This window comes from Ictidomys tridecemlineatus, chromosome 5 (assembly GCF_052094955.1).
Source record: "Ictidomys tridecemlineatus isolate mIctTri1 chromosome 5, mIctTri1.hap1, whole genome shotgun sequence".
In the NCBI taxonomy this organism is placed as follows: Eukaryota; Metazoa; Chordata; class Mammalia; order Rodentia; family Sciuridae; genus Ictidomys; species Ictidomys tridecemlineatus.
The window spans coordinates 12832580-12844940 of record NC_135481.1 but is presented as its reverse complement, the minus strand read 5'-3'; the positions used below and the strand labels follow the sequence as shown (position 1 = coordinate 12844940).

At 44.0% G+C, this 12361-nt stretch overlaps 1 protein-coding gene across 1 annotated transcript in view; it reads left to right on the top strand.

The window, feature by feature from the left end:
- The window catches only part of Thsd4 (thrombospondin type 1 domain containing 4), a 582503-nt gene that overhangs the window by 26939 nt on the left and 543203 nt on the right, over positions 1–12361 (top strand). The window contains exon 3 of the mRNA XM_040274354.2: positions 10186–10255. Within this exon, the coding sequence (XP_040130288.1) occupies positions 10186–10255 (70 nt within the window). The remainder of the gene's footprint in view (positions 1–10185; positions 10256–12361) is intronic.

Below are 12361 nucleotides of genomic sequence, written 5' to 3'. Positions count from 1 at the left end.
TCTAAAATGCCTGGAACTTACACTAAAAACTAAAATGGTCTATAGCATGTTATTATGAGGGTATCACATGTGATTACCCAAGCAGATGCTTTTGGGCCCATACCTGACATTTAACCAAGTAGTGTTCATGTGTGTGCCTTAGTATGTACCTGCTTGTATAATTTTACATGAGCAGGTATGTGCAGGCTTGAAATCCAAAATCCTTCAGAGAATAATAGGTCTTTTCGTCAATGACATAGTCACTGCATTATCAGTTAGAGGCAGAGAAGGCAGGACAATCTCACTCTGAGGCCTGTGTATATCTACCCATCAACAGGCAGCCCAAGTTAATGCTTGGTGTTCTCTTCAAGGTTAATGTTTGTGGTATAATATAAATTTACTTGTGTGTTTTTAAAAACTACAGTTTTAAAAAAATTTAAAATACATTTCAAGACATGAACTATGCATCTAGTTTGTGGAAGTCCCAAAATACTGTCATAAAACCATAGAGCAGTGAGAAATGCCATTGGATCCTTTGGAGCTTCAGGACCACAGTATATTACAGCACTAAGACCCAGTGAACCCAGAAAAGTAGAGGTCACACTCAGATATGGAATGGGATCAGAAAGAGCCAGCATAGGATGAGAGGTGGGTTCACTATATGGTAAGCAGGTAGAAATCTGGCTGTCATCAAAAAAAGATTCCTAAGAATACTTAAGGATCCTCAAAAATGTGGCAATCCAGGCTGCATGGGAAGGGCATTTCTTGGGAAATTTTTTTTTTTGCAAAATTTCCCTTGATGTCCTAGCATTCTAATTGATGCCCCTGCAAACAGCCTTCCATGAGGAGCTGAGCATGCATGTGATATGATGCCCATCTTCCTTTGAGAGCCACAGGCTGGACTCACCTCCAATTGTGCATTGTTTAAAAAAATAATGTCCACAGATTAGAAATGAGCAGGGTGGGAGTAACAGAAAGTGGATGTGGTCTTGTCACCCTTGTGGTGGAGCTCTGGAGGTCCTGATAGGCCTTCATCATTGGAGTCCTACTGGAGAGGTTGTTTGAAAAGAGTGGCTCAGCAGGACGTTTCACCAAGAGTCCTGCTGTCAGGGCTGCAGAAAGCAAATGTGAGTTATGAGGCTGGAGGATTCTACAGGAGATTCCACAACATCCCCTTTTTGATGAGCCAGGTACACATTAACCATTTTGCATCTCTGTTTCTAGGGCCGTGAACATATATTTTAAATAGAAAAACAAAAATAAAAACGAAACCAGAGGAGTCTTTTGTTTGAATATTTTCCAAAATGTCTTGGGGGAAAGGGCTGTGACTACTTTCAGAGTGAGAGGTCTTTGACTAAATTGGTAGTTGAGAAATACCCCACCCCACACAAACACAAGTTAAGGAATTTTTATTATTTAATCAATGTACCCAAATGCTTAAAGATTAATTGAAAAAGCTAGAAGATTTTTCTACCTATAGAGAAAGCAGGTTGCAACTAGGAGTTAGCTGCCAAGGAAATCCCTGAGAGGGAAAAAAACTTTTAAGGGGATTCACGATTCTGATATGCAGAGATTTAGTTTAAAAATCCCTCCCCAGTTTTTGCCAAACCACAGAGAAACAGAAAGTCAGTTTCCCCCTCATTGAAAGAGACAGAAGAGCCTGAGTATTAATGTAGCAACGGTAGTTCTGCCCTGCTCAGAGTCCATAGTAATAAAAACAATCCCAGTCAAACCCAGTAGCAGAAGAGACACAAAGATTTAAATTCTCGATGAGCTGGATGGAGGGTCGTTGAATCTTGGGTAAATTCAGGATGCCATGAAAATTTCAGGGAGAGTGAAATCCATTTAGACCAAAAGGTAGGTCAAAGCTTGATTTAAGAGTGTTTGCCATCTGTCACAATTCAGGGAGGAAATGGCACTAACTGGTACAGAAGGGTTTATACTTCTTAAAAACTTACTCCAAATCCTGCACCTTTTTTGTAGGCACAATCATATCGGTTCAGCAATTGATTGAAAGGAAACACAGCTTTCTCACTAGATGCTAATGATCAGTAAGATGGCTGCCTACCACGGCCACCATCGAGATATCCAGGGCCAGCCTGGTTAGATGCCCTTCAGTTTGCCTCTTAGCGTTCTTAAGTAGAGCTGACGTATTTTATGTTTCCAATGAAAACATAGAGGAAAACAACACCATTAAATGCCAAAGAGGTGGTTAAATTGGCAGGAAATAAAATTGATTTGGTGATTTTTTATTTCGAACAGTAGTTTTTGAAGAAATACAGATGTAATTAGAGCGATTACAGGGTTAGATGGTGATTTTTATAGATCGTAGGAAAGCGAGTTCTGGATCATTTTAAGGGTTTTACAGTTGATGGCCTTAGGTCAAGTGTCTGGTTTTAGTCTTAGAAAACTTAAGGTTTTTCCTTTCCTTGATATATACTTCAGTAAAGTATTACTTTAATGCCTGTCAGCTATTCCACTTAGAAATAACAACCAGAAGGGATTGAGGAAATGAGAGACAGAGAGGGGTGGTCGCTCTTGGGGCCATTGCAAAAGACCTTGAAGACAGAAGGGAGGAGAGAAGGGGGCTAATAAAACGTGTTTGCATGTGTGAGCAAGTCCAAAGCCGTGATGTTTGAGGTATAGCTGATTTGTGAAAACTGAAATTTCCCCCCCAGGGGTAAAGAAATATGTGATAATTAGAAGGGTCATGGGGTCAATCAGTGTCTCTTTGGCAGTGATCAGGAGGTGGAAAGGAAAAGGAGGAAGAACATTCAGGAAGGAGGAAGAGGACAAGGGAAGAAAGAGAAGGGGGAGAGCAAATTGGGGAAGAGGCCAGGCCTGGGCGTCAAGTACTGAACTTCACATAGTAAGAGGCAGGTCAGAATTTGTGTGGCTGGCAACTAACCCCCCCCCCCCCCCCCGGCCCCCAGCCCCAGTTGGTGTTCAATAAACATTGGTTGAATATTGAAAGAATAAATAATGACCTCTTATGTGAAAGAAATAAGGTAGAAATTTTATCTTGACCAGGATGTTAGTTAATTATGGATGAAGGTTAAAGCATGGAAATCATACGAGTGATACACACACACACCTTAAACAGTTTATTTCTAACTTAAAACACATGTACATGTACTCACCAATTTTTTGATGTGGGGCCAAGGGCTTTTCTTTGAGCATGAAACCCTGATTGTCTTTCTTGCGCAAACCGTACCCATAAGCACCATCTGAGGTTTCCACTTGGGTTTCTTTAGAGGGGGGTGAAAATTTAAAGACATTTGCAAAGCAATCTGACTACAGAATGATTCTAGGTTTTTATTATTTTTGCCCCTAATTATTTGCAGTTGTCTCATCCACACCTAATTTGCCAGCAGTTTTTTTTTTTTTTTTCCCCTTGGCTTCTTGCCCTTATTGAGTCTTTCCAAAGCATTCAACTTTGCAAAAACAACTAACAAGTTCTCTTTCTTTCTTGGTCTATTTCATGGGTCTGAGTACTCTCTGGGTCTTTCGTGTAATTACAAAGCACTAGCAACTGGCAATGACAGGTTTGGGAATGTGGATGGCCCCATCGGAGCACAGCTCAGGTGGGAAAGGTACACAAGTACACAAGGGAAGAACCTGCTGGGGTCTTGTCTGTGGGAAGCCTGGTAGGAGCCATCTGAAGGGTAGGCAGAGACCAGGAGGAAATAAAACAGTTTTTTGGAGGACTGCCCTGGCAAACCCCTACCTATAAAATGACGGCAAGCATCCAGACTGTATTGATTTTTCTTTCTGCCTGGCAGAACCCTGTACCTGGACCCTGTCCTCATCACTCAGTACTTGACTGTGGGGTTTGCTAGAACATTCTGTACCAAAACAGCTTGAATGGAGTCAAGGTGTGATCACTGGACTGCCAGCGACCCATTCCTTCCATCTCCAGGTGGATCTACATGCATCAGGTTAACACTGGCTTGACTCCCCAGAGATTGGAACCAGTAGCTCCAGCTGGTAGAAATCTTTCTTTTAGGATTGCCTTCCTTTGCCCATGTCTTCTGTTTTTCCAGCAGGGAATCCTGGGACACACTTAACACTTTCTTGGGAAAAAAGTGTCCCTAGCACAGCATCGCTGTGTGTGAATGATATTTTCCCTCTCTCTTCTTTTTCCTCCCTTCATTTCATTCTGTCTTTCTTTGATTTATTTGATCTCTCTTGACCCTGAGGTTGGACCAAGACTATGCTGATTGTTCCTCTCACTGCAAAGATGTATCAGAAAGCAGCTTCCCAGGAAATTTACCACTTAGCAGGGAGATTGACCAAAGGGTGTCGCATCTGAACAAGCCATGCTGTGACAGAAGGCCTCACATTTCCCGAGGCCCTGGTCCAGGAAACACAAATGGCTGCAAGCATTGAGAACCTGGAAATAAGCAATAAAAACCAGTATGCAGTTAGAATGGGTATCTTTAAGTCCTGTAAAATAGAAACACTTTATTGCACATGGGCTAGGCAGGCCTTTCCCCAAAGCCTCTTTGGTCTTGGTTTGGCAAAAGCTTGGTTTTCTAAAGATGGATTGAAAGGAGTTGGGGATGCAGGCGCCTCAGGGTGCAGTCAGCAATCCCTGACAGTGGGAAGAGAGGGACAGAACAGCAGAGTGCCTACAGGATTTAAAAGCTCCAGGTGTCTGAGACTCTGGAGCCTGGATTCATTGTGCTTAGAGACCACCTGTGCTCCAAAAACCAGAACCTGGTGTTGCACACGTTGGGTGCACACTGGTGAAAAGTTACTTAACCCCAAGATACCCAGCATAAGAGAGCCGAGGAAATAAACAGAATGCATTTTTAAAAAAAACGTTTGGGATTTACATGGTTTGCTTCATTTATTTTGAAACTTGGAATGTCCTTTAGTGAGGTTGGACAAATGAGGCCATATTGCCATCTATTTTATTTCCTGGTGGTTCTTATATGTAATAGCTGGTGGGGGTGGGGGGGAGTGGGGGTTACTGAAGCCACAACCTCATACAGGCTGGGAAAGAAAATGTATGCAATAAAATGGCAAATGTTTGGTTTATTAAAAAAAAATGTTGTGTCCTAATGAGGCCCCCAACTAGAGCGGTTTGAGAATTGGGGCCAAGGGTCTGACTGCTGGCATTTGAAATCAGGTTTTGCCACTTAATAGGCACATGTGCTTTGGATAAATCTAAGTAAGTCTGGCCTCTTTGTACCTCAATTTCCTCACCTGCAAAATGGGTCTAATAAGTGTCCTAGAGAAGGGTGGTGAAGGTTAAATGAAATACTACTTGCAAACGTTGAGATCAGAGGTGCCTTCAAGTCGTCTGGCTACAGCCAGCTGTGACCCATCTCCCTCCCTCACTGCATTTACTCTTTAAGTGCTGCCCGGAAGGCAGAGGCCAAACTGCACATGGTAAAACATGCATGCTTAGCAAAAAAAAAAAAAAAAAACCCTTTTATCTTCAGAGTGTACTAAGTGGGGATATCACTTCAACACTTCAATGCTAAGGCTTTCGCTCTCCTTTGCTGAGGTCGGTATAATTTTATTAATGATCAGGTTGCTCTCAAAATATGTCTTTGTATGTATTTCTTTTTAAAAAAAACTTTTTTAGTTGAACATGGAACAATACCTTTGTTTTACTAATTTATTTATTTTATGTGGTGCCAGTGCCTCACGTGTGCAAGGCATGTGCTCAACCACTGAGCTACAACCCCAACCCCTCTTTATATGTATTAACTGAAGAAAAAAAGAAGATTTTTTTTCCCTGTTTTTCTTTATTTTGATACTTGATACACTCAGGTGGTGTTGAGTTCATCAAAGGCCTCTGAGGTACACAGTGGCTGTAACATGGTCACTGGAGTTGAGGATGGCTGGGTGTGGGGGACGCGGGGAGTGGGCTTGGCCAAGGCAAATACAGAAGCCCAGAGCCCTGGTGCCGTGATGGAAATCTTGTATCAGATTTCAATGAGCATTATTTTCTACATGAGGAAATGAAATGATAGAGTGCTTAAAGTCTAGAATAGCAATGGGTAAATGGTGTAACTATTTTTTTTTTTTTTTTGGATTGGTGTGAAACGTTGGGTAGTTTCGACTGCAAGGTGAATCGGAAAGTCTTGGTAGGAATGTGGCTTCCCCCGCTGCTTGGAGGGGAGGTGTGATTTGTTTGCCAAAGGCCCTGGTAGCCTTCAATCTGTCAAAACGTTGCAAGCTGGGAGCCGTGTGCCAAAGCAAACTATCCAAGTGAAATAACACACGAGCTGCGCGCACAGACATACACACACGCACTCTCGTTCCCCCAACAGTAATTTCAAATTGGGTCAGGAAGAACAAGGATTTGGGCTAGATTGTCAGTATTTTGGAGAGGTGTGGGCATGGCTACAGACTACCAATTAGCGAGGTATGTGTGAGCAGGGTGGGGTAGCCAGAGAGGAGTCTGCCAAGCAGGGGTGGGAAACCTTCAGCCTTTGGCAGGGTTTCCTCTGGCCCCTGGGGTTATATATTGCTCTGGCTGCTGTTATTGCAGCCTGAAGAATAATTTCCCCTCTGGGGGAATTTATTTTATTCCATTTAGAGCAGAGCCCATTGAATAACTCAGATTTTATCCCAGAGTGAATTTTGTTGGGTACCTCTATGCGTTTTAGCACCACCGGGGTCCCAGTTCCATGAAGAAAAGGACTGTTGGAACATGGAACTATAACTCGTGTTGCATTTTTGCAACAAGACGCACCAGCAAGAGGCACCATTTTGCTGCCGAATCTTAGAATTGTTGTGGGGGAGGGGGTCACATAGAAATTGAAAAGGAGAACTGAATTTTACAAATTCCTCATTAAAAAAATAAACTTTTAAAAGCTTCTGATGAAGTTAACTTTAGAATTTTAAAATATATGCATCCAGTTATCTTGAGATTCCCGAGGTCATCAGGATAGTAAAACATCATTTAATTAATTCTGTACTTTTTTTTTTTTTTTTGGTGATACTTGACATTGAACCCAGGGCTTGACACATACTAGGCAAGCACTCTACTGTTGAACCACAGCCTTTTAATTTTATTTTGAGACAGGATCTCACTTAGTTGCCAAGGCTGGGATTACTGGTGTACACTCAGTGCATTGAGCTCTTTCTAGGTAGTAGGCAAAACAAACTCCCCAATCTCATCACGCTTACGTTCAACATGGCAAAGGGAGAAGTTTAAACAAAGATATGGGGGAGACATGGCATATGAGACAGTAAGTACTATGGAGGAAAAGAAGTAGTGCTGGGAGAGGGAGCAGTTTTATGTAGGGTCAGGGAAGGCTTATGGAGACAGACATTTGAGCAGAGACTTTAAGGAGGTGAGGGAAGCCATAAATGAAATGCAGTTCCTCTCACACGGAGGGAAACCTGGAGTGTCTCCTAGAGGATCTTTCCCTCCTTCTTCTGCCCAAGTCCTCCTGAGTGCTGTGGATGCAACCCGAGGCTGGTGGAGACACAGAGCTGCTCCTGAGCACATTACAAATATGTGGCTACGGCGTGTGCCAAGAGCTTTGAGGGGCCGAGGTGTAACGCGTTTATGGAGCTGCTGTTTGTTTTTTTAATGAAACCACACCAATCTGGTTTTCTTTTTAAATGAGTACACAGTGCCAGAATGTGTTACAAATGATTCCGATTTATAGGCACAGGTTCATAATGTGCTTGCTCAAACATTAAATCACTTCAGGTTGGCAGGACAGCTTATATCATATTCCTGTTTTACAGATAAGGAAACTGAGGTATGGAAGCAGAAGTTGATTTGCCCAAGTGAGGTCTTGCAACCTAGGAGTGTATATTCCCAAGTTATGATGCACATGTTCTTGTCTTAGGGGATAAACTGGGTCTAGTAAGGATACAACTAGAAAGTAACTTAATTTTTCTCACCACTGCCTGGAGATCCATTCTCTTTAGATGCTCCTGTCCTATTTACTGGAGGACATCTTGGGCAACTCGTCTGATCCATTGCAGGCTTAATAGTACCATTTTCAAGTATTAAAAAGTTCAAAGTTGGTTAAATAATCATCCTTTTAGTAAGTAATTTTTTTGGATTAACCCAGGACTTAACATGTAGACCTGCACTATTAGCTTTCTGTGTACTGAACTGCACAGCTCCTTGTATCTGTGCATTGGACAGGCTAGGGGGAGGTTTGCATCATTGTGGAAAATTCTACTCCATAGCACTGGTGTAGATCCTCAGCAAGTTACAGAGTCTTGATTCTTTCACCTCTAATTTCTCAATAAATTTTTGCAAATAGATCCTTTGACTAGAAGGGTGTTGTCTTTAATTATAATGGTCTACATTAAAAAAGAAGTCTGATCAGATAAAAGCTTTTCATCCAATTTAAAGCTTTCCTTCTCTGAGCTGGACCTGGTCTAGCCTGTAATGGGGAAGTGTGCTCTTCATACTGCAACCCCCTGCCCATTCACCTTGCCATGTTAATTCCTCCAGGATGGAGCAGAGAGGTGGAGAGGAGAGGCAGCTGGCAGAGGCAATCCCAGTGGGACTGTTACCCCTTGGGATATGGTGCTGCTGTTCTCAGCTGGCGGATGTCTAAGTTCCAGATTCTTCTCTCAGGCACTTTTGCCTGTTCTTTGGAGACCCACCCCCTCACTGGGGTTCCCTGCTTCAACATGCCCTGGGGCCATAAGTGTGAGGGCTGGCTGACCCCTTTTGATCCATCCTGCCCCCCCAGTTCCTGTATTCCACAGGCATCTCCCACTTTTTTGGGGGTCATTTCGTCCTTCTTGTGCCTAAAGGTGGATGAGGGGCTGCAGCTTTGGATGGGGACACCCCCTTTGTAGGTCTTGAATAGATAGGCAGCCCCTCTCTTTGGAAAATGCACATACTCAGTGCCTTTGGTCTTCAGCTGTGGGGGCTCAGCCACAGCTCGAAGAACAGGAAGGATGCATTTGGCACCTTGATACTGTGCCCTTCATTCCCTGCTCCTCATCACATGCCCTTTAGTCTAACCAGTCTATCTGTGTCCATCCTGAGTGTTCTTCTGGGGTCTCGATTCATTTACATGAGATGGCAGTGGTGGTGTTGTGGTTGTAGCCTTAAAGTGTGTGTGTGGGGGGTTCAGGTGGCAGTTTTGGATTCTAGAGGAGGGTGGAAGCCTCACCTGACTCCAAAGCCCTTACCTCCCAGACTCAGGTGGGTTTTCCCCTCCTCCAGTCCCACAGGACTGGGCCCTGTTCTGCATCTCTCAGCTCTGTTGGAGACCTCAAAAAGGTTGGGGAACCACTGTGGTGGTTAACTGAATTGCCCTCAGGGTTAAGCCCTAAAAACTGTTCAAAATATGCCTCTTTTCAGGGATGCTTAAAATAAGGACACTGATGATTTGAAATCAAAAAACTCTGGGCATTTAAATTCATTGACAACACTTACCTGTCTTCTGACTTACTACCTGTGCTGGGTATTTTCACTTCTGCCACATTCAGTGACCCTTACAGAAGATGAGAGTGTTTGAGGCTTACAGATACTAACTTGCCCAGGCTCACCCAGATGGGAGTGGGGGTGTTGCGGTTGTAGTCCTAATGTGTAATCAAAGCCTCGCACTCTCTCCGGCACACTGCTGTCTTGGGCCAGCCGGCTCCTACTTCTACACCTTTCTGTATGTGATGACAAGTCCTAACTTGGGCTGGTGACAGTGGGGCTTAACACAGCTAATCCCATCCATGGAGAACATGTGTGACACCAAAGGGCTAAGAATGGGCTGAGGATAGGCTTCAAAGGAAACGCAGGCTGTGAGGAGGGGAGCTGCCCTGGTCGGGCTCAGAACCCCCATCTGAGGCTGATCCCACTGCCCCTCACAGGGCCACACATGCACTAGCACGTCCTCTGTCTCCAGCATGGTGACTACCTTGTCCGTACCTCCTCCATGCTTCTGAGCCAGCTTCTGTGGTCAGCCCCATTTTAAAAGAGAGGAGACTGAGGCTCACAGAAGTTAAACACCTGGATGTAATAAGGCCCGGCTGGTGAGTGGTAGGCTGGTCATTGATCCGACATCTGCCCCATGCCATGGCCCTGCCACAGCACAGGCTGCCTCCCTGGTGTGGGGCATGTCCTTTGCATCTTCACCGGGTCCATTCCAAGGACCAGACGGGACTGTCCTCTCCCTTGCAGTGGTGAGCCGGGGATGCTGCCTCGCTCTGGGTGCTGCTGCCAACTGTGTTCTCACAGCCCTGCCTCTTGCTCTTTTCTCTTCCCAGTGTCCTGGGTTCCCTTCTGCTGCTTGGACTCCAGCTCGTTTGCCCGCAGCACTCCACTGACCACAGGAAGGTAGGTCATGGCCATCCTGGGCCCTTTCTTCTCTGCCGGGGGCTCTGGAGTCACTCTGGTTACCTTCCTGGGGTTTGTTCTAATTTGGAGGTGAGTTACTGCTGGTTCTAAGAGGAAGCACCATTTCCAGAATACTCACCAGTTCGCCCACCCAGGGATTTCTAAATCCCTGGAGCTTAAACACAGACCTGGTGTCCAGAGTCAGTTTCTGATCCGAGGGCAGTGCCAACTTTGCGCCTGCGATCCTAGAAGGGACAGTTCAAGAGAGGACAGTGAGAGCACGTTGAAGGCACTGGAAGGGATAGAAGAACCACCTAGGCATGGGGGAGCTTTTATTCTTCCAGCGGCATCTTCAAGGTCAAGGGCTTGAGAAGACTGGAGAGAGCTGTGACTATGTGAGAGGACCCCCTAACAGGCCGCCATGATCTTTGGTAGAGGCACAGAGCCAGGCAGGGAGGGAGCTGGGAAGGAAGGACCTGGCCTTCTCTTTCCTCCTACCCCGTCTCTGCTGTGCGGGTGACTCCCTTGGGCCACATCTGACCAGAAGACAAAGAAACCCCTGCTGTGGTCCCCAAAGGCCAGCCCCCTGGTCCCAGGGCCTGGTGGAGAAGGGTGGTCACAGATGGAGAGTACTGGGTTCTGTGTGCTGTACAGTGAGTGAGCGTCCCACCCGGCCCACCACGGCTGATGGTGTCCCACTACACAACACCTGTGTGACCAGTGTTTCCTCAGAAACAGATGATGATAGGACTCAGAGGATGTCCTAAAATCCCCTCTGCTACTGGGATCTCCTGTTATCTACCTGTGAGGAAATCCAGATTCCCGAGAGAAGAGCAGCCATTTATACCTCAGCAGAGATGAGGTGCTGGATCTTTTCATGTGGAAGTTTGGGGGAACATGGGAACCGAGAGAAGGGATCACTGGCACAGGTTTGGCCAGACATGACACTTCCCAGAGCAGTTCTTGGTGTTCTTGTTTGTTTAGTCTAATTCTTTTAGGTCAATGGATTATGTTCTGTCTCTGTTCTTTCTAGCTGGGAATAATCTTCTATTGTTCTGTATCTCCCACTAGGAATCAGTTTCATGAAGGTGGAATCTTACTGGTATCATTCATTGCCATAAATCCTAGTTCTGGGATAGAGACTAGCATTTTGTAGGTGCTCAATAAAATACTTGTTTAATAACTACCTGAATGACTGAAAAACCTAGCCAAGGTCTAAGCATTATATTTGCTAGATTCGCTTGGAAATTTGTATCACCCACTGCCTCATCTCCATTCATAATTTCAATAATCAAAAAAGACAACTGTCCATTTTTATTTTTAAGTCATTTATTCATGTTTGGAATTATTGTGATTGTTAATAAGTGACTCCTCAAACCAATATTCTTTTTGTTGTTCTTGCTCAAATAGACTATTTTAGCTAAAAATATTTTATAAGTGACTTTTGCTGTCTCTCATATTCTTCCAAGTTGATCTGAATGATATAGCTGGAGCGAAAGGTCCCTTCATCCTTCTTAAAGTGTTCCGAGAAATGGAAAAAAAATTTTTTGAGTTATTTAGGATGTTGAATTAAAACACCGAGTAAAAAGTACCACATTTTGTTATGTAGCATCTCCTTGTCAAAATATTATTAAAAATTTTCAGTGGAAGATTTTGAAAAAAACTTTTTCAAAGTTATTTATAGATCTCTTTATATGGAGGACATACATTTTAGAACAGGTGTTGAATATAATAAATATATGCCTTTTGGGCTGCCAAGGTCATTGCCGTTTATCCAAGAGAAGAAAACAGTCAATGCTTTCTTGGGTGGTGGATTTCCTTTTAATGTTTTTGGAGCTTTGTACAATTGTGGCTGTCATCCTGGCGCAGAGGCAGGGCTGACAGTAGTGGTATCTGTTTATTCTAACAAGATGAGAAATTAGAAACCAGGCAATGCTTTTCCATAGAGAGCTATTTAATATTTCAGGATTTCTGGGCTGTAATATCTGTCACAATTGCTCAACTCTGCTTTTGTAGCACAAAGGCAGCCAGAAACAATATGCAAATAAACAAGCATGACTATGTGCCAATAAAGCTTTATTTGTAAAATCAGGTGGTGAGCTAGTA